This window comes from Staurois parvus, unplaced genomic scaffold, assembly GCF_062004578.1.
Source record: "Staurois parvus isolate SC_StPar_1 unplaced genomic scaffold, SC_StPar_1.0 ptg000267l, whole genome shotgun sequence".
Taxonomy (NCBI): domain Eukaryota; kingdom Metazoa; phylum Chordata; class Amphibia; order Anura; family Ranidae; genus Staurois; species Staurois parvus.
The window spans coordinates 1,976,865-2,000,672 of NW_028318063.1; the positions used below are offsets into that span (position 1 = coordinate 1,976,865).

Consider the following 23,808-nt stretch of genomic DNA (forward strand, 5'->3'; position numbering starts at 1 on the left):
CAGGGAAACCATTGGGAGATTCTTATGGCAGATGCCAACCAGACAGACTGGGGAGGAGTCCTAGATAACCTAATGGTGAAGAGGACATGGTCACTAAAGAATCTTTTATCATTTGATACTGGAGCTCTCAGTGATTGTCTCCCTGCAATACCTTAACCCTTGACTGCAGATCCATCTGATTCAGTCCATTGGTGCCACCGCAGTGACATACATTAAGCATCACGGAGGAACTTTAAGTATTGCTGCAGCATGAAAAGCAGAAAACATTCTTTCTTGGGCAGAACTTCACATTCCAGCCTTCTCCATTGCTCACAACCCAGTCATGGACAGTTAATTGGCAGGCAGTTTGTATCAAACAACAATGCCTAAACTTGAGGGAATGGTCCCTTTACAGGAGGCCTTTTATAAGGTGGGGGACATTGGATGTGGACTTCCTGACCTCCAGGTTTATTACCAAACTGTGCAAGTTTATCTCCAGATACAGGAATCCACTAGTGGATGCCAAATATTTTGTTGTTTGTTTGTATTTTCCCAGATGGATGTGGTACTCCAACCTTGTGAGGCTCCTGACAGACTCTCTGTGGCCTCTTCTAGATTGACCAGATATTTTCTCTCAAGGACAGGATTACCATCCTGCTTTACAGCTGCTGGCTTCGACGGCATGGCTGTTGAAGCCTAGGTCTTGCGAGGGGCCTTTCAATATCTGTTAGAGTCTAAATAGTCTGCCGCTCATGGGGTTTAACATTGTACATGGGGAGCTTACTTTGTATGTTGTGAAGAAAGAGGTTTTCACTCCTAGAAATACTCCATGGCCTGGATCAACATTTGGTCCTAAGGTGGCCCTTGTGATTTTGTTCCAAAGGCTGCTATTCTCCCATTCCTTGGTTAAGACTGTTGTGCTTGACCTCTCATGTAACCTCACATGTAACACCAGTGACTCCTTGGGATCTAAATTCAGTTCTTTCAGCTCTTCAAAATCCAGTTTTTAAACCAGTCAGTGATATTCCTCTTTTCACTCTTACTCACAAGGTTATCTTCCTTGTTGCCATCAGCTCTTTGAGGTGTGTATGTAAACTAACTGCCTTCTCTTGTAAAGGATCTTTTTTTTGCTCTTACACAAGGAAAAATGTTGTTTTGAGGCCCAGAGCCTCCTTCCTAAGCTGCTTTTGGCCCAGTGAGTACCTGGTCCTCAATTTTATGTTTTAAGTTTTACCAAGTGGATCCTCAGGCCTCATCTGATGCCAGCTTTGAGCATAATGTCTTTCAGGCAGCTCTTTGAGCTACAGGCTACCCCCAGTCTTTAGTTCTTTTATGATGTGGACATAAAAAAAGGAAAAAAACACTGCTCTTATGTAAATACAAGGAAAGATGCCAGCACTATACGTCCAGATACATAAACTCAAAATACCTGTGAAAATAGGAAAAAGTGCATCGCTAAAAATAAATGAAATGTTTTCTCATCAATAAACTAATATTATGAATTATATAAATGAAACATACACAATGTGTAAAAACAATAACAAAAAGTTCAATAAGGGCTTGTTCACACTTGTCTAAATCTCTAACTCTTACCAAACTCTCCTATAGCATTCGTATAGGTGTTAGACAGGCATTAATGATCCTTAGTATGGGCATTAGACTGTTTTTTGTACAAGCATTAACCAATTCAATACCGGGCAATTTTACACGTTCCTGCCCAGGCCAGTTTTCAGGTTTCAGCGCTCTCACACTTTGAATGACAATTGCGCGGTCATACAACATTGTATCCAAACTAAAATTTTATCATTTTCTTCACACAACTAGAGCTTTCTTTTGGTGGTATTTAATCAACACTGGGGTTTTTATTTTTTGCTAAATTAACAAAAAAAGACCTTATAAAAGTTTGCAAATAAATAATTGTTCTTCATAAATTTAGGCCGAGATGTATTCTGCTACATGTCTTTGGTGAAAATAACCCAAATTAGGATGTATTTTTTAGTTTGTAGGAAAGTTATAGAGTTCACAAACTATGGTATAGATCTGAATATTGATCAATCCTGAAGTACTGACAGCCAATCTAATTTCTTGAGGTCCAAGAATGTCAGAACAGTACAGGTATCCCCCAAATGACCCCTTTTTGCAAAGTAGACAGTCTGACGTACTTCATAAGAGGCATGGCGAGTTTTTTTAAGTTGTATTTTTTTTGTCCTTATTCGGAAATTTCAAAAATTAAAAAAATTAGTTTCACTATTTTTTTTTTTTTTACATATTGTCAACAGTGCAGTACAGCGTCATCATATAACTGGCATGGCGGTGATCAGGGACACTGACTGGTGACAGTATGAAAAAAAAAAAAATTTATATATTTTTTTTATTAAATTTTTTTTCTTTTTTTTAAGATTACTTTTTTTCATATTTCACTATGACCAAAGTAGTACAATGTTAACATAGTAACATTGTACTACTTTGGGGAAGTGATCAGTATTTTTTTTTTTTTACACAATTTGCTTATAGCAAAGAATTACTTTGCTATAAGCAGGCATTTACCTGAATGACATCGATTCATTCAGGGTTTTTTGTTTTTTTTTGTGCTTAGCTGTGATTTGGCCACAGCTAATCACATGACATGTGCATGTGATTAGTTGTGACCATTCACAGCTAGGCAGTAGTATACAATGGATGGCATGAATGAATCCATCCATTGTATACAACTGTCATGTGACCTGCTGTGATTGGTCACAGCAGGTCACATGGTACCGGCAACGGGGCCGATACTCAGATCTGTCATCGGCCATGTCCGAGGTACACGGCCGGTGACAGATTGCGCCGCTCTGCAGGATTGATTGTAAGCTCGAAAGAGCAGGGCCCTCGATCCCCTCATGTTTTGCATTGTATTGGTATTGTTCTGTCACATGTTCTGTCCCCCTTTGTAATGTACAGCGCTGAGATACTGTATAATAATAATGTGCGGGAGGACGACATACGGCGTCCACCCGGAACGCTGATGACATTTGACGCCCGCCCTTCGGCCATAGGGCGGGCAGCAAATGGTTAAAAACGCACCTATGTAAATTTTTAAGCATTTCATAAGCAATTTACAAGCATTAAAACCACACCACAAATTACTATAATAAAATGTAATGTTATTAACATTCTGTATCCGCAAAGCAAATGCCCTTCAAACGCCTGCCAGCACATTTGCGAAGTGTCACCAAAGACTTGAATGGGAGGTGTTGAAAGGCTTCAAACTCCTCCTGACTGGAAATGAGGCTTCAATTTTGAAGCGACACTAATGGTTCATGTTTTCATAATGTGAATATCATTTGCATAGGTGTTTGAGGAGTGTTAAAAACGCCCCTCAAAGCCTGATTTCAATGCCAGTTTGAGCTAGGCCTAATAGAGTGCTCCTGTGATGATGACTAACTCTTCTTAATTAGACAACACCACCAAAAGAGCAGAAGTGATGACTGGAAGCCCCAGCTAGTGATGGAGAGCCCACAATTCAGAAGAAAACACACTGTGGCTGCTTATCAGAGCACAATGACCCCTGCATGAAACAGGTCAGAAAGCGCTTGTGTAAATGAAAGTATCACATCCAGTATAATATCTCTTCCAGATGATGTGCAGAATAAGAAGTTGCCTCCAGAGGTCACTTAATAGTGAAAATGTATTAAAAAGTGGAAAAGACACTCAAGATAAAAGGCATCAGCAGGCTTATCCAGCAATACAAGGATTTCATGTGGGAAGTTCCTATGGCTGGCTGCAGGTCAGACATCAATTTCTATCCAATTGCGAACGACGTGTGTGATGACGTCATGTCAGAAGCCCCGCCGATGCGTTTTGTCAGAGGTGACGTCGTCTGGGGGACGGGCTGAAGACAGGCCATCACACCGAAGGCTGCTAAATAGTGAACTGCAGCCAAAATCGTAACTTATGGCGGTCCGCCAGTAGTATGAAATTAATTAAAAAGCAACTATAAATCCAGCAATGCCATCACAAGACTAAAAAGAACTGGCACACATAATAACAATAAGGGAAAAGGAGTAACAGGACACCTTTTAAAAAAAAATGCCCACAAAATAAAACATGATAATAAAAAGCCAATATATGAGAGGCTGTGAATTAAAAATTTAAATTCCCTTAAAAGTGATAAAATCTAAGATATGTCACACCTGTGCAGACATAGGAGTGCCGTTAACATATACATATATAATTGTCCAGCAAATAAGCTATTATGAGCTTATTAACTATTGTTTATGAAGCAATTCACATTCCAATCCACATTATGGCCAAAAGGAACATACGTTTTCAAATTGTAAATCCAGCGTGTCTCAGATCTAGAGATAACTCTCCTAATATGGCTACCCCTCTTGTGTGGGGTATACTTTTCAGTTGCCATAAAGTGAGTGCCCTTTGGATATTTCTGATAGTACTTAGCATAGTGCTTAGAGACACTGATCCCTAAAGCCACTTTTAATGTTCCCTATATGATCTGCGAGGCGCACATATAGCATAGACATTAAATAAATGACATACTTAGAAGAACATGTCACAAAGGAATCCACATTATATGTTCATCCAGTGTGATGAGACAGAATGAGGACACGTGTCTACCTTCAAAGGGATTTGACAAACCAAACATTTACGACATGAGTAAAAACCCTTCATTGAATGAATAAAGAAATACTCTTAGTCTATAATATGAGGATCCTCTTTATGTTGTAATGATGGTGCTCCTTTATAGATCACAATCGGTTGGTCTGGAAGCGATGGACCTAACACACTGTCACTTTTTAACACTGCCCAGTGTTTTTAAAAAATGTTTTTGATAGCAAAACATAGACTAGAAAAACCTGTAATCAAGGACTAACTAAATCTGCTAGTGTTTGTATTAGCCCCCAGTTCTTGTACTTGTACTAGTCTATCCCTGTCCATACTACCAACTTGGTGTATGACTTTATCGAGATCTTTCTCAACACAACCTTTTTCAAGGAATCTAGATTTCAAGATGGTAGCTTGTTCATATAAATCAGTCAAATTTTAGCAATTACACCTAATACGTTGAAACTGTCTTTTGGGTACACCATTCAACCATGAAGGATGATGGTAACTGGATCGAAGAATATACCCATTTCGATCTGTCGCTTTAACATAGGTAGTAGTTATTAACTTATTCTCTTGTACTTGGATATTTAAATCCAAACAGTGATTCTGATGTTTACTTTTATTATGTGGGCCTGCTAGTGTTTTGTTGCAGTTTCCCACCTGTCTGTTGGACCGCTTTTTTTTTTTCTTTAGCAAAGTAGAAGAAGTCTGGAAACCCTTTCACAATAATTTTTTTTTTCTTGGCTGTGTTTAGGTTGCACATTTTCCCTCACTTCCTGTCTTGTTAAACCATTGTCCCTGAGACTGTAAATGATGTAAAAATATATCTAATGCAGCCCAGATAGCAGTAAAAACCAGATAGGGGTTTTAATATTTTCCCACTCAAAAAAAAATATCTTTTCACTATTCTTCATTCGCAATCCCCAACACCTATCACCTAAAGAGTAAACCCAATATTGCATATTTCTGATATGTGTCTGCTACACCATGTTCTTGTATGAAAAAGTATTCTGTTCTCTGTATTGCTTCCTTTTTGTGAAATCCCTGGTGCTCCTGTTGGTCCATCTGCTTTCCTTTTAAAAACTGAGCACACTAAACAGAACACACTTTGGCCAGGTCTCTAGCTATGCTGGAAATTTAGCCTGCTCTCCTCCAATGATGAGACTTTTCCTGACATTCAGCCTGCCCATACACTGTTCTAATCTCGGCCGCTTCTTGCTGAACCGGCCAAGATTCTAACCATCTATGGCCAGCATAACGGGCACACAGATGGAAATAAATACCTAAAACAAGTGTTCTAATCCCTCTCTTCATTCAATCAAAAAAAAGTTTTTCCTTTTTTTATACTTTAAAGTTTAAGAAAAACCTGATCAATAAAATCTTATATAAACTTCTTATTTAAACTATACCATGTCAAGGTGATTTCTTAAGTAATTTTCAATATATTCAATTATGCGGCTCTCAATAAAATAACTGGTAATCCAGACACGAAGGTCCTTGTTCTTTGTTGATACGCTGACACATGGGCTTCAGAGAGAGACCGCAAGTGGCCATGTTCAACACAAATGATGCAGACGTTGTCCAGCATTGTTACCACAAGAAAATTCCTCCTGAGAATTGGCATGCAACTGTTTTATGAGCGTGTGCATGTAGACAGGTAGTTATTCCAAAGAGATGGCTTCAGATCGCCAGCACTAAGATCCAACAAATTGTAGATGTGCATTTGTTTGATATAAAGTGCTTTAGGGAAAAAAAAAGTTTACATCTACTTTAAAACTAAAATGCTTTTTGCTTTGTTTCCCATTATTTGCCAGCTACTTGTATATTTTTTTCCAGATGTTTCTATCTCTTTATATGTGTACTGTATTTGATAAGGATAAATTCATTTATCTACTGCTCATTGTAGTTTTTTTCTCACGTTTTGTGATTTTGTATTTCTATCTTTTACTTACATTTAACTTAATTACTGATCAAACAAATTTAAGGTATTCTGAAATATACACTATGTTGCCAAAAGTATTGGACGCCTGCCTTTACATGCACATGAACTTTAATGGCATCCCAGTCTTAGCCCGTAGGGTTCAATATTGAGCTGGACTGCCCTTTGCAGCTATAACAGCTTCAACTCTTCTGAGAAGGCCGTCCACAAGGTTTAGGAGTGTGTCTATGGGAATGTTTGACCATTCTTCCAGAAGCACATTTGTGAGGTCAGGCAATGATGTCGGATGAGAAGACCTGGCTCACAGTCTCCACTCTAAGGCTGTCCATACATTATACAATTTTCTTGAGATTTTTGCTTTAGATTTTCCAAAAACCATATAATATGAGGTCAAATCTAAACAACACTTTCAGTTGTATCCAATTAGGCAGGCCCTTGCACTACATAGTTGACGGTAAATTTAAATGAAATTGGGCAGACATCGGACAGAAAATTGCTGCTATAATGTGAGGTCACACTGCGTGAGGTGAGCAGATATATGGTGGAGGATGTTTTGGCACAGTAATTGATGACAGATGAACATATTTTCATTATCCAAAGGAGGGTTCACTGAATGAACACTTTATTGATTTAACTTGATTTTCGATTGACTTTCATTTGATTCATACTTAAAATATTTTTTCATTTTTATATATTTTTATTTTCTTGTTATTATTTATATATATATATATATATATATATATATATATATTCATACATCTATATTTCTATTTCAATATTAATATTTTTTCTACTACCATTTTTTTTCTAATAATTATTATTAAAAAATTTTGCACTTTGTTTTTTAGTAATGGTTTATGTAGCGCAGCATTTTTTCATTTCATTTTTTTTAAGTAAAGCATGCTTGATATAATCACTGTGGAATCTAAGGGGTTAATCCTCTGCATTGTGTAAAAAGGCTTTCTTCTTTGCCCCTCCTCTTGTTGAAATGACCCCCTGATACAGACTGAATCTGTAGTCACAGGCACATGCTCAGTTTGGTGTGTATTGCTAGAGAGATTTTTTTGTTTCCTTTTCTTGGGAGAGTTCATATGATCAGCACAGGGCCAATCCGCACTATCCAGATAGAAGGTCAGGGGTTTCACATCCTCCTAGAGCAGAAAGAAAACTCTTACAAGCTTTAACCAGTGCGCTACTGAAGGCACAAGACTGCTCTAACTCCTGATGAGAAAAGGTATTTAGCAGTTTATATTTACTAAAATAATTGCACTTCCATGTTCTGTGTACTGTGGGAGACCAGATATAGTGAATGCAGGGTCCTGGGCTTAGTAGCACTTTAACTATGGTTTTAAGAGTCCCGATTTTAACAGATAATAGCTGAAATACATCAAACAGCCATACCATTGTGACCACTGACAGGTAAAGTGAATAACATTGGTTATCTCATTACAATGGCATCTGAATGTGGGTGGATATAGTGAAGATGTTGTTTATATTTACTAAAATAATTAATAAATAACCATGTTCTGTGTACTGTGGGAGACCAGATATAGTGAATGCAGGGTCCTGGGTTTAGTAACACTTTAAAGAATTTGCTACTTGCGGCTTGTTGTCTGATATCACAGTATACCTTTGGAGGTCTAGTGGAGTCCATTTCTGAACAGGTTATGGTGTGATGTGATAATGTTGTGGCTGATCGTTCTATTATTCAGATACATACAGTATGCTGAGTTATATTGTTTTTGAGAATTGTTTTATTTTCTGACTTTTTCATATTTGATTAAGCATTTATTTCATGAGGTTGTTCTAATATTCCTCAATAATAGAATAAAACAACAATGCATGAGAAATATTATGTAGGCTCTTGTTTAATGACTTTTCTCAAAGAGCAGTGATGTGCAATAATCATTTATATCTGGTCCAATGTTATAACTTGATTGTTATTAAACTAATTTAAAGTGTTTTCAAATTGATTGACATACAGACATGCACAGTGCATCTTGCTCTTTGCCTAACTAAACAAAGGCCTAAAGTGTACTTCTTTGCACTTACTACCCTGTTAGGCACAAGAATATATTTCATGTGATTATATACAAAAATATTTATCACCTCTCCTGAATGTAAAAAGTAATGAGATTTATGTCTCCAATTTTAGATTGGGCGGGACTATATCTGCGTATAAAATTGTGCCAGATGAAATAGAAGATATTAAGGTATGGTATAACTAATCCTAATTAAAGTAATAATATGCATTATTATCTTAAACTATTGTAATAGTTGTCTCTCTTTTCCATTCTGAAACAAAGGGAACTTACATACAAGTAGTAAACTACAAATGTGCAGTGACTCTCTCTCAATGATTAGTTTGACATGATTAACTTGAACAGCAAATAACTGTTTGCCTACTATGGCTGTTGCCATTTTGTATTTTATTTGCTCCTTTCTCCTACCCATCCTATTATTGTGATGACATTTCATAGTCATTTGGGCTTCTTCAGAAAATTTCAAATAGTATTTGTTTTGTCCTTTGCTCCTTGACTCTACAATTGAATGATACCAAAGCCGGATTTATACTTTCTGCCTCTTTGGTTAAATGTTTTATGCCATCTTCTGACTGGTTACCTTTTAAAGTAGAATTACAGCTAAAGCCTTAAAGTCTTAAAGATGTTCCTTCCAGCCTCCTAACACCAATACTAATTAACTTGTGTAAAAAAAGTTGTAAGTACGTACCTATTTTCAGTCTGTTCCGGTCCGGTTACATGATCCAGTGGCCACTGCAGGGGGTGGAAGGGACTGCTGACAACGGCTTCACTATGGGAGCCTATTGGTGACATCATCATTCCCGGCTTTCACAGCTGCTGTTGGACGCTCTTTTCATTCCTATGCAGCTACCACTGATTAGGTCCAGAAATGGGATAGAGGCTCACGTGACCAATCTAGAACGAGCTAAAAATCGGAAAGTATATGCATTTTTTTTACATAGGTTAGTTAGTATACGTGTTAGGAGCGGGAAGGAGCATTTATAAGACTAGTTGGGATTTACCTGGAATTCTGCTTTAAGCTGTCAATGCACGGCAAATTTCATCCATCTCCTAATGAACCCACTTTTGCTCGATGGGTTGTCCTGCACAACACTACTCAATTGAGAAGTCAAAGGTGCCACTCGGAAAATTGTTGAACAGCATCTGCATCCAAATAAGTTCTGTTTGGTTATTTTGACAGCTGGTAGTGCCAGTTCAATAGCTGCAGTGTGAGATTAATTTATCCTTGATGTGCAGTGTGGATGAAGGGATCATAGTTCTTTTCCATTCAGACTGTAGCCTGAATAAAAAAAAATCTATACACTGTACATATGGCCAGTTTTAGCGCCAGAATTTCAAGGTCAGATAACATTAAAGACATGCTATCACATACCTGACTGGAGGCTGGAATAGAGAGAGTGCTTCCCTTACGGCTAAGTGCAGTGTGCCCCTGGAGGTGGTAACAGGAGGTGCAGTTCCCAAAAAAGCACAGGTTGCCAGTGGTATTGTTGCTTGGTGATGACTAATGAGATGGAACCCATGGGTGCTCCAGATGCAGGAGGAGTTTCTCCAGAGGACACGTGGATCCCGGTGGATGAGTAGAGTGGTCAGTAGCCAGAGCTGCTGACAGCAGCCAGGAGCAAGGTCAGGATCCAGCTGGGGTCATACACAAAGCAGCAGACAGGAGCGAGGTCAGGATCAAGCCAGGGTAGAGAGCCAGGAGGAAAGCCAAAGCAAGGTCAGGGTCAAGCCGGGTCGGTAACGGGTAATCAGCAGTATACACAGGAACAGGGGGCTAACGATAATCCAGAAATTATTGTGCAGAGCTGCATTCCTTATAAAGGCCACTGAGTTTTGGCAATTATCGCGCCCTGCGTGTGTCGGTGTGCTTTCGCGCACAGGAGTGCGCTATTACATGCTTTCCGCCTATGCGCATGCGCACATTTTTGCATATTGGGCATTGGCACATTTGCCAGGGCTTCCTCGTTTTTTCTCCTGACACACTCTGAGGTTTTGGGTAGAGAAAAGTTTAAAAAAGACTGTTTGTCAACCCTGTATGACTGCTTATAGCCATTTCACACAGAGCTGCTTTGCTCCGTTTAGCAGTGGGTCAATGAGCATAACGCCTGATGAATCATAGCTAAGTAGGATGGATGTCTTTTTAAAAAATTTTTCTTATCTGCGCCCATTCGGTTTGTGTCCGCATTTTGGCAGCAAACAGGGACGGACCCGTGATTCCATCTTTGGGTGTTTGAATGTAAACAGACTTTTTACATCGGCCGTTTACATCAGGCTACCACTGATTCTTCTGATTCTTCACATTTAGGTCTGGAACATTGGAATAGGATGCAGTCCTTTTCATTTTTTTTTCCAGACCTTGCCAGGCTCGGAGAAAGGCGGGTATAAACAGACTTCACTCCATTTACATCAGCCTGCCCATAGACCCACTTGAAGCTTCCAATCAGCTCTACCTGAAAAAAGTCAGGTACATCTGGTTAGAAAGCCCATGTGAAAAGACCCTTAGAGGTAACAATTAGACGTGCAGAGCAGAGCTCTGCTTCTACTCTGCTAGCAATTTGATCCTAGGTTTGCAGACCCAGAGATGATGAAGTGTAGGTACACAGTGGTGAGTTAGCAACAAGAACCTAGTAGGATTGCACTGCAAGGCAGGGAAGCAGTCTAAAACGTTTCGTTATACATGGGAAGGTGATACTTATGGTTTTCCATATGATTTGTGAGAAGCTTTGTGCTGCCTCTAGCAGCCCTGTCTCTCTAGGCCACAACCTGTGTTGGCTTTGCAGAAATGTGGTCCTCATCAAGTCCAGCTGTATCTTTTTTTTTCCACAGACAAAAATACCAAGAACAACTTACACAGATGATTCTGCCCAAACAGATGAATGAACGAAATGTTAAAATGGTTGATGTTTGAGAAAAATGCAAATGATTGTTTGCAGTTGCAATGGTATATAGTCTTAAATAAGATGTGTAACATTGCCCTCTATTTTGGCTTTCTAATATGTTTTTCTTTTATGCAAACTATGGGTTTCTCATGGGTGTTTCATACTACATCTGGCCTACCTGAGCATTTCTGCCCTTATTTCAGCCTTATAAAAGACATAATAGCCCTTCTGTCGCACAGCAGCAACGCAATGCTAAACAGGAGGAATGAGACAGACTGTAACACAGATGTATTATAATTAAGCAACTTCATTCATCTATTCCTCCCTCTGCTGCTCTAAAGTTACAAAAGAAAATCTGCCTCTGTTCACTTCTTAAGGCTTGGTGCACACTTAAAGCGGAGCGCCACCCAAAAGGGGAAGTTCTGCTTTAAGCCTTTGCTCCCCTAGGTGATCGGAAGCGGAAGTTGTTCTCCCCCTCCCTCCCTGTATTCTTGTGGGACACGTGACGGGTCCCAGAAAACTACGGGGTCATTCATAAAGCGCAGTGGGCACCCGGCTGTAAAGTCACAAGCCGTCACAGACGGGTGCCCACACTGAAGATACCACTGCCAGAAAGAAAAGACGGCCGGTGAAACCAGCGGTGGTGAGGACACCGCTGGACCGAGGGACAGGTAAGTGTCTGTATTTTAAGAGTCAGCAGCTACAGTTTTTGTAGCTGCTGACTTTTATTCTTGCTGAAACTCCGCTTTAAGCTCTAGGATGCATTGCAGGCAACTTTAATGTTGGACAGCACATTCAAAACAAATGTGATGGCAGTGCACATCGACAATCCACAAAATGGACCTTCACCTTTTCTGGCAGCATTCTGCACAGCAACTCATGTTAATATGTATCTATGTGTTGTACTGCGCTGCACCTCACGTCCTTCAACAAGGTGTGTTGGGGTGCCATTCAGAAGAAATGGCACCATATCACAACAAGGCAAGTAGCGCAAGTTGGTGTGCATTGTGGCAATGCGTGTTAGGGCCATGTGATAATGTGAATATGAATGTGTGCATGTGTTTTGAGTAACAATTGGCCTTATCTTGATGACAATTTTCTAGTCTTGAAAAAGAAAGATGAAAGTCTCCTCTTGAGTGGTATTTCTGTCAGAGACCTGTACAAAATTGTCTCAGTTGGCTGTCCAGGATTGCAGGCGTAGGTGTTTCAAATAAACATAAAAACTCTATAGACTTTTTAAACTACCAGGCAGAATGATCTTCATCTAGTTTTGTCAATATACAGTTAGGTCCATATATATTTGGACACAGGCACAATTTTAGTTTTTTTCAGGTATTTACTTTAAACATTCAGGCTATAGTTATATAATGGATATGGGCTGAAAGTGTACACTCTTAGGTTTAATTTGAGGGTACATCCAAGTTGGAGGAAGGGTGTAGGAATTACAGCTCTTAAGAGTAGCCATCCCCCTTTTTCAAGGGACCAAAAGTAATTGGACAATTGAATCAAAAGCTGTTTCATGGCCAGGTGTGGGCTACTCCTCCGTTATTTCTTCATCAATTAAGCAGGTAAAAGGTCTGCAGTTGATTCTAAGTTTGGTATTTGCATTTGGAATCTATTGCTGTGAACCTACATCATGCGCTCAAAGGAGCTGTCCATGCAAGTGAAACAGGCCATTGTAAGGTTTCAAAAACAACACAAATCCATCAGAGAGATAGCAGCAGCATCAGGAATGGCCAAATCAACAGTTTGGTACATTCCGAGGAAAGAAGAATGCACTGGTGAGCTCAGCAACAAAAAAAGGATTGGACGTCTACGGAAGACAACAGTGGTGGATGATTGCAGGATCCTCTCTATGGTAAAGAAAAACCCATTCACAACATCCAGACAAGTGAAAGACACTCATTTCACTTGCTGAAGGCAAAACTGAACGCAGAAAGACCCACAAACAAAGAACAACTGAAGACAGCTGCAATTAAAGCCTGGCCAAGCATCAGAAAGGAATTTTATTTAATATTTATATTCATTTGTCCAATTACATTTGAGTACATTTGGTTGCAGTTCCTAAAATTTGTACTTGATATTTATGTTCAACCCCTTGAATTAAAGCTGAAAGTCTGCACTTCAAATTAATTTGGATTGTTTCATTTTAATTCATTCTGGTGGCATACAGAGCCAAAAGTATGAAAATTGTGCCTGTGTCCAAATATATATGGACCTAACTGTATGTACCTCCAGTGTGTTTAAATAGCAAAATTACATTTTATCAGTTTCCAAAACAGATTTTAAAGCGGACCTAAAGGCTTAAAGATTTTTTCTTCATGAAGGGGCTGCTGCACCTTTTGTGTGCAGTAGCTCCCTCAACCCCCCTAATGCTTGAGCCTCTCTGGATCCAGCAATGTGAACAAAAGCAGTGGCTCTCCCAGGACTCTCCCTCATTGGCTGAGACAGCAGTGGGAGCCACTGGTTCCTACTACTGTCAATCACAGCTAGTGAGCCAATGAGGAAAGAGTGGGATGGAGCTGAGCCACGCTTGTGTCTGAATGGACATGCAGAGCAGCAGCTCGGGAGCTTGCCTGCTTGGGAGGGGCCAGGAGTGCCAGCTAGAAGACCCGAGAAGGAGGATCTGGGCTGCTCTGTGCAAAACCAATACACAGAGCAGGTAAGTATGACATGTTTGTTAATTTTTTTTATTGCCTTTAATGCCACTTTTAAGTACAGACGTTGCTTTGAAGATAAAAGACAAGAATAAAAATTTAATTTTTAGAGCATCCTTAAATATTGTGTTTAATTTAGATATTCTGTTATGTTAGGCCAGAGCTACCTCCCCTTTTCCGCCATGGCTGGATGGAGGAATTAACAAGCAGCAGCTGGAGGAGGGATTCAGAAAGCATAGATACACATAATGCATGAAGCAGAAGCAGGAAGATGTTTGTCCGCAGGTCCTTATATGTAAGCTTCCTCTTTACCAAAGAAAACCATGCACCGTACAGTAGTGACATCACTGAATTTCACTCCAAGTCTCCTGAGTTTAGCAGTACTTTAGATCTGACATTGCAGATACAGTCAGGTCCATAAATATTGGGACATCGACACAATGCTAACATTTTTGGCTCTATACACCACCACAATGGATTTGAAATGAAACGAACAAGATGTGCTTTAACTGCAGACTGTCAGCTTTAATTTGAGGGTATTTACATCCAAATCAGGTGAACGGTGTAGGAATTACAACAGTTTGCATATGTGCCTCCCACTTATTAAGGGACCAAAAGTAATGGGACAATTGGCTTCTCAGCTGTTCCATGGCCAGGTGTGTTATTCCCTCATTATCCCAATTACAATGGGCAGATAAAAGGTCCAGAGTTAATTTCAAGTGTGCTATTTGCATTTGGAATCTGTTGCTGTCAACTCTCAAGATGAGATCCAAAGAGCTGTCACTATCAGTGAAGCAAGCTATCATTAGGCTGAAAAAACAAAACAAACCCATCAGAGAGATAGCAAAAACATTAGGCGTGGCCAAAACAACTGTTTGGAACATTCTTAAAAAGAATGAACGCACCGGTGAGCTCAGCAACACCAAAAGACCCGGAAGACCACGGAAAACAACTGTGGTGGATGACTGAAGAATTCTTTCCCTGGTGAAGAAAAACACCCTTCACAACAGTTGGCCAGATCAAGAACACTCTCCAGGAGGTAGGTGTATGTGTGTCAAAGTCAACAATCAAGAGAACACTTCACCAGAGTGAATACAGAGGGTTCACCACAAGATGTAAACCATTGGTGAGCCTCAAAAACAGGAAGGCCAGATTAGAGTTTGCCAAACGACATCTAAAAAAGCCTTCACAGTTCTGGAACAACATCCTATGGACAGATGAGACCAATATCAACTTGTACCAGAGTGATGGGAAGAGAAGAGTATGGAGAAGGAAAGGAACTGCTCATGATCCTAAGCATACCACCTCATCAGTGAAGCATGGTGGTGGTAGTGTCATGGCGTGGGCATGTATGGCTGCCAATGGAACTGGTTCTCTTGAATTTATTGATGATGTGACTGCTGACAAAAGCAGCAGGATGAATTCTGAAGTGTTTCGGCCAATATTATCTGCTCATATTCAGCCAAATGCTTCACAACTCATTGGACGCTGCTTCACAGTGCAGATGGACAATGACCCAAAGCATACTGCAAAAGCAACCAAAGAGTTTTTTAAGGGAAAGAAGTGGAATGTTATGCAATGGCTAAGTCAATCACCTGACCTGAATTCCTTTGAGCATGCATTTCACTTGCTGAAGACAAAACTGAAGGGAAAATGCCCCAAGAACAAGCAGGAACTGAAGACAGTTGCAGGAGAGGCCTGGCAGAGCATCACCAGGGATGAAACCCAGCATCTGGTGATGTCTATGCGTTCCAGACTTCAGGTTGTAATTGACTGCAAAGGATTTGCAACCAAGTATTAAAAAGTGAAAGTTTGATTTATGATTAATATTCTGTCCCATTACTTTTGGTCCCTTAATAAGTGGGAGGCACATATGCAAACTGTTGCAATTCCTACACCGTTCACCTGATTTTTATGTAAATACACTCAAATTAAAGCTGACAGTCTGCAGTTAAAGCGCATCTTGTTCATTTAATTTCAAATCCATTGTGGTGGTGTATAGAGCCAAAAATGTTAGAATTGTGTCGATGTCCCAATATTTATGGACCTGACTGTATGTAGTTATGAGGCACGGGAAATGGGGAAAAGGAACCATTGGGCCACTCCAATGCTGGCATCTTTGTTTTGTCTCATCCACATCAATGAGGTGTGGACTGGCACCAAGCAGAATCTCCTGCTCAACAGAAATTATCACAGAGTGACATCACTATATGGCCAGGCACTCCTCCACCTTGATGTAGTTTCTCTTGGTGGCCATCTGCTTTCTGCTGCAAAAAATCATAGGCTGCTCTTCCCCATTGACCTCTCAAAACAGGATTTCTTCTAAAACGTTCCTTAAGGTGTGCATCTGTATGATAAACGCAAGGGAAAAATCTGTGGAAACCAGCACTGAAAGTTGGCATAATGCTGTTTTAAGATTTAAAATAACTTTTTGGGAGTCAGCATTCTACTGTATTATCATTGACTTCTGGCCCTTTGTTAGGTTGACCAGTCATATGGCTATGGTGGCAAAGTTAGGGACACAAACATCTGATTGTATACAACTATGCCTAAGAATGCACAGACCTGTCTGTGAGGTTTGACTGTGGAGATATATCAGGCTAGACCCAACCTCTCTACCAGTTCATCCAACTTGGGCAGGGGTTAGGGGTTAGACTTAGGTACTTCGGTACGTATACAGTTGGGCTTGACCATTCACTGAGCAATTCTTCATTGACAATGAGTTCTAGTAGTCTTCTAACTTATTTGGATATGGCCTTCCTATGAGCTTCTGAGATAATATACAATTTTACATGGATGTTCACTTTGGGTTCTGTGCCAATGTCATATTTAAAGACATTTGTAGGACCAGGCAGGCCTGAAAACATTTCCTTGTTTCTTTGTAAAAATTCCTTTATTTCTTGAGTCAGGTTGGACAGGGTGGAAGCAACCTTCACCAAGTTGATACCTGCTGGGGCCCTAAATTTATATCAGCCAAAGCATCCTGTCCCAGGGTTACAAGTTTACGAGGTAGGGTTTTCTCTTTCTGGGGTGATGTACCCTTTAATTTACTTTCTCAGTCTTTTCCACATCACATGGTCCCTGCCATTTGTGCAGGAACCTACTTTCTACTGTAGGTATTACTGAAGGCATTACAGATACCTGGTCCCATGCCAGAAAAAGCCTAATTTTGGCTGACTAGTTGTACATGCTTCTCTACGCCTTTGGTCAGCCCTTTGCCTCTTTGGGAAATCCTGTTCTTGAGAATGTATAGAAAAACTTTCTTGCAATTTTCTTAGAAACATTATTTACAAAAACTGGAGTGTGCAAAATCTGGTGCAGCTCTGCATAGAAACCAATTGGCTTCCAGATTTTATTGTCAAAGCTTAATTGAATAAGCTGAACCAGGGGCGGACTGACCATTTGGAAACTCGGGCACTGCCCGGGGTCAGTAGGGGGCCCCATGAGATGCCCCTGGTACCTTTTTCATAGGCTTTTTTGCGTTTGGGCAAGGACACAGGGGCCCCATGATCCCCTATTGCCTGGGGGCCCCATGAGTTGTCAGTCTGCCCCTGAGCTAAACTTAGAAGCTGATTGGCTACCATGCACAGCTACATCAGATTCTGTGTGCTCCAATGTTAGTACATCTCCCCCAGTATTTCTTGTTGGAGTATCCGAAAGTTGACTAAACCGTGAGACCCACCAGATCCATTGCACTTAAATATTATTTTGATTATGGGCAGAGGTACCAGGAGGTTTCGGAAGTATGACCTTGCTAACTGGCTAATGGGGCAGGAAACACAATATCTCTTAACTTCAACCTTCAGGACTAATTCACACCTGAGTCACACAGGAACGCAGCTCTGTGTTCCTGTGCATTTCCTGTGCTGCTTTCAGCCCATTCATTTGAATGGGATGAAATGTAACTGGATCACATCAGATTTCATGATACTGCGGTACCATGCGACCTGGAGTGTGTTTGCATAAGGGGTGTCATTAGGATTATATTGCACCTGCAGCAGATTGCACACCCAGTGCATTTTCAGCATGTTCTTTGTGAACTAGCCCTCAACCGCAGATTGTAAAACTGATTTGTTATCCATGTTCTCAGGTCCCTTAGTGTTCTCCCAATGCATCATTTGAACTAAGTCTATCGCCATCTGCTTATATATGGAAAAGGAACTAGCAACTGCTCTGCAACCTTACCATGGACTAACACAACTTGATATAGCAAATCACAATTAGTTGGAAAGTAAGGAAAGCTCTTTTCAGCATCAGGCATTTGTTAAACTCCTTTAGCAACAGTAATGTGCTATCAGTGATGGATCTCACAACTTGACATCCAAGTCTAGATAACCCCAGATTGGATTAAATATTCTTCGACTACATCCTACTGTCATAGGGAAGGTCCTCCCACCGAGGTCAGCTGTAGACCTGGAACATTATCATCAACATTAATATCATCATCATCAGGTACTTTTTGTGTCTGTGTTTCTGTATTTGTTCCCTTCGTTTTCAGGAGCCAGAAAAGTGACATATTCACTATGCTGTACATTTATCATACTCTCCAACAGTTTGAAAAATGAAGGAGAGCCCCATCTCACTTTAAGGTCATGTGTCAGGTTTTTCACCACCCCAACTCCCCATGTATACATACAACATGGAGGGGGTTTACCTCTTGTGCCAGATTTCCAATCACTCTAACATGCATAAGCATTACCAGGCGGCCCATTGCATCCAGCATGGTCACCCCTCACATAGGCCAGACATGTGGTACAAACTTTTTAACATAAAAGGATGGTTCCACATTGCATCAGCGCCTCCTTTAGAATGCTGGGACAGAGTATGCCCCTATGAGTGATACCCCCAGCCCTGGACACTCCTCTTTTCTGGATAGGAGTAGACCTCAGTGTAGCTGAGGGGAACAAATCTAGGCTATCTTGGGTGATGCTCCTAGGGTTTTGCAAAGCTTCCTTCTTGGAGACTGTAGGAGACCTCACTGCATGTGAAAAAATGGGGTCCCATCATCCAGAAATCCAGAATCTAGCAGATCCTTCACCACGGCATATCTCTTCACCATGTCCACTAGCTAATCTGCAGATTAGCGATCTCCATGGCTGACCCAACATTGGAGATCGCCAGTCAGGGGCCTCCGATACTGGTCCATCACAAACCACTGCACCATTTGGTGGACCAGACATAGCCTACTGCTTCTGCCTTTTCCTAACATGTATGCATGGTTTTACATTTGGGACCACTGTGGTTAAACTGGTTAATATCTGCAGTCATGCAATCGCTGTGCCAAGATAGCCAGAGCTACCTCAAGGGGGGCCAGGATCTCTGATTGCAACTGATCATAAATATTTGCCTCACCAGGTGGGAGATTATAGTAGGCCTTTTGTGGCTTCCCATTTAGAAAAGGAGTAATGAAGCCAGCCCACTGTTCTGGGGGCCACCACTCTCTCTCCACTGTCTTCTCAAATATGAGGAAGGCTTCCACCTCATCAGTTTGTCATTTATTGCAGGTAGTGGCTTGTTCTCACAGTTGCCTGGCTACTAGGGGCAACAGCCACTTGCTCATGTCCCCTAGACGCTGCTGCCACCTTCTTCGGAGCAGATACTTGTGTTTGTGTCAGTTTTCAACACTTTCGTACTCTCTTAATGGACTGAAGACTGCCTGCGCCAGAGGCTGTTGCTGCTATTCACACCTTATGTTGGGTCCGTACTGCATATTGGCTAGCAGCAGGTGGTTGACCAGCTTTTCTGTCTCTCTTTTTGCAGATTTTTGAGCCTGTGTGGGTTTAGCCCATAACATGCACAAAGGTACACGGTCTGTTTAAACGTCTGTTTTCAGGATTTAGGCTAGGTTCACACTTATACAGGTTGCGTTTGACCCATTTCTGCATTGCAATTTGTGTTGAGTTTTTGCACCTGTGTTTTTGCCACGTTTTTGATGTGTTTTGCATATTTTTTTCTCTTTTTTTTATTTTTCTTGTTGCTAGGCAGATTGAAAACCAAATTGCATAAAAAAATCGCATCAAAAACACAGCAAAAATGCAGCAAAAACGCAATAGATGCTTTTCCGCAGCTTTTCCATTGAAGTCTATAGCACCAAATACACAACTTTTTTGCATTCAAAAAAGTCCCTGACCTGGTGAAAATGCGGAGGTGAGAACATGTCCCATGGGAAAGCATGTTAAATGGACTGTACTGCGTTTCTGCAAAATGGAAAACGCTGCAGAAAATGCTTAGGTGTGAACCTAAGGTAAAAACGGTTTTTCCGTGCTGTCTGTCTGCATCCATGTACCAAATATAGTGTTCAGGGGGCCAGGGATCACCAGTGCAGTAGTATAACAGAAACCACCTTTATATCTCCCGAAAGGCAAACAAACAATGCTTCCTTTAGCAAACAGAAAGTGGCTTTTCTTCAGCACAATAAAAATAAATAAATTCCACACACCTTCAGCATAACAAACCGCATCGCACAACTTAAGGCTTTACCCACGGGGCTATCACAGTCCAAGAGCTTTTGGGATATTCTTCAGCAGAGAGACAGACTTGAACAGTTCTCCACAATTCAGCAGTCTAAACCATTTTTTTTATTCATACAACTGTCTGCTCTCAACTTTACTCTGGGTTATTTCCTGCATTTTACTTTTTTTCTGCTGTTCCATAAACCCTCTGATGCCTCTTAAATGGATAAAGACAGGGGACTCATCACTCTAGTGTGTATGTATGTATGTGTATACATACATACACACATATATATATATATATATATATATATATATATATATATATGTATATAAAAAATACACTCACCGGCCCCTTTATTAGGTACACCTTGCTAGAACTGGCTTGGACCTCCTTTTGCCTTCAGAACTGCTTTTATTCTTTGAGGCATAGATTCAACAAGCTGTTGGAAACATTAATCAGAATCAGACATGAGTTACTGTTGCCTTTTTATCATCTCAAACCAGTCTGCCCATTCTCCTCTGACATCAACAAGGCCTTTTTGTCTACACAACTGTGGCTCACTGGATATTTTCTCTTTTTCGGACCATTCTCTGTAAACCCTAGAGATTTGTTTGTTTGTGTGTGAAAATCCCAATAGATCAGCAGTTTTTTAAATACTCAGACCAGCTCGTCTGACACCAACAACTATGCCATTCTCAAGTCACTTAAATCCCCTTTCTTCTCCATCCTGATGTTCAGTTTGAACTTCAGCATGTCGTCTCTACCACATCCAGATGCCTAAATGTATTTAGTTGCTGCCATGTGATTGGCTGATTAGCAGTTTGTATTACCAAGAAATTGAACAGGTGTACCCAATAAAGTGGTCGTGGAATATGAATATATATATATATATATAATATAGTTTATATTTCATGAGGTAAGAGCTATATTTTATTTTCGCTAGGGAATTGATTTTTATGTTTGGAGTGTGCAACATACACTTGTTGCTCAACGGTTGTTGGAGCTTGCCCTTTAATGCAGCCTGCCACCACATTACCGTGCATTAACTAGTTTGCACCAAATCCACCATGCATTTACCCCCCCCCCCCATTGCCACAGTATACACAAAAGTTGAATACAGTATACTATTCAAAACAAAAAAATTATAGGCAGGCCTTAAATGAGGTGTTTGTTTCTAACCATTTAAGCTCACAAACTATGCCATCAAACTATTGTGCCACGGTCCAATGTTTACCAAACTATAACTGCTTTAGCTATACTTTTTTTTAAAAGATCAACATCCTATGACTTTTAGATCTAGTTAACAATTATACTCAGACGTTTGAGAAGATCCCTTACCTCTTCCAAACATGCTAGACCTACTGTTTCAAGGCCCCTATCCTATCCTGAATCTCAGTCACTGGCTTTAACGGCAGGGCTGTTGAGGCCCCCCAGGTATTGATAGACAAAGATGTCCTGGATTCTGTTATTCTGTTCTCACATTCTCACATGGCAAGGAAAGTCACTTCCAGAAAGATCTGCTATTATACCTAAAAAGCTTTCTTTGCTATGTGTGAACACAACCACTTCATTCCTAGAGATTACTCTGTTCCTCGCATTTTGACCTTCCTGCAACGGGGACTTTACCACAACTTGTCCTTAAGTACCCTTTCCAAAAACTTTGGCCTCATTTTCTCTTGTAAAAACCTTTATTCAAGGTTCGAATCAAACCACCCTTACAACACAATATGCCTGCTTAGGACCTCAGTTTGGTTCCCTCTGCCATGCAAAAACCACCCTTCAAATCTGTCTGAGTTAGCGGCCCTCTCTTGTAAGAGGCCATTCCTCATTCTTTACAAGAACAAAGTAGTCTTGTGCCCAAGACCTTCCTTGCTTCCTAAGGTGGTGTCAGCCTTTTTCTCAACAAAGACCTAGTCCTTCCTTCAGTGTGCCCTGCTCCTCAGCACTCAAAGGAGAATTTTCTTCACTGTCTAGACATCATCAGAGCAACAGATTATATTGGAAAGCTGGACTTACCTATTTGTTCTACCCTCAAGGGATATCCTGCTTCAAAATCCACCAATGCTAGGTGGATAAGAAAACTTGCTCACTTCGCCAGGTCGGTAGCAGATTTCTGAACGTACGGGTATCAAGGCTCTGTTGTCAAGCTTTTTAAGTCTTCCGCCTGGTCTTCTCTTCATTTTCTAAGTTCTACCAGATAGATGTCCAGTCCCCTATGGATGCAGCCATCAGCTGCAAGGTTCTTGCATCAGCATTCTGAGTTGGGTCCATTGAACCTTGTAATTGTTGTTGTAATTTCAACTTACCTGTAAATTTCATATCTTGGAGTACAATACAGAGCACAAACCACTCTTCCCATTGTTTCTGTGTTACACCGCATTGACTGTTTAAAAAAACAGAGGACTGAGAGAGAGGTAGGGTTATAGGGGGACACCCAGGGGGCATGCCCTCAAAACATTTGCTAGTGGTCCTGTACTCTACTGCAATATATGGAATTTATAGGCAAGTTAAAATATCTTTATTTGTAACTGAAGTGAAGCAGTTAGGGGTGCAACTGCTGTATGTAAGCTACACTGATTTCAGAAAAATAAAATTAATTCCACAGCCAATTATACCCTGCCTGAATACACTATTGCTGAGGCTGTCTTTGAAATACATGCTGTATGTGACAGGCGCGACGTCGGACCCCCAGCTCTTCTCACCGACTTGTGAACGAAGGACTATCCAATCTAAAATCACGCTGCCACTTGCGTAACAATGCCACTTTCACCTGCACCCTGCACAGAGATTTTCCAGCTCACTGGACCACAATCTATGTGCCAGCCGCCTGAGAGTGATTGTTACTGGGTCAGGTAATTACGCAATTAACCCTTCATACTGCCACCACCACCTTTTTACAGAGAAGGAGGAAACTCACAAATCTCAACAGTAACACTATGATGTTGAATACGCGTCTGTATACACACTGTCACTGTATACACACAGTAGCACTCTTCAGAGACAGGGATTCTTAGTTTGCATTAAAGAGCTTTAGAAACAATTCAACACTTTTCCGAAAATAGGATTTATTACTAAAAAGGTCAAAATGGTGCAATAAAAATATTTACAGAAAAGATGTAACATATATATATATATATATATATATATATATATATATATATATATATAAAGAGAGCAATAACACAACAGAGATATAAAAGAAAGAAGTTTAAGAAGGTAGAATACTTCCAGAAGTCCTGGTTTAAGCAGAG

General features: G+C 40.5%; 1 protein-coding gene across 30 annotated transcripts in view; it reads left to right on the forward strand.

The window, feature by feature from the left end:
* GPHN (gephyrin) overlaps positions 1-23,808 on the forward strand; it is a 591,738-nt gene that overhangs the window by 214,240 nt on the left and 353,690 nt on the right. For all 30 annotated transcript variants that reach the window (XM_089681455.1, XM_089681470.1, XM_089681459.1 and 27 more), the window contains exon 3: positions 8,679-8,736. In XM_089681455.1, coding sequence (XP_089537581.1) covers positions 8,679-8,736 — 58 coding nt within the window. The remainder of the gene's footprint in view (positions 1-8,678; positions 8,737-23,808) is intronic.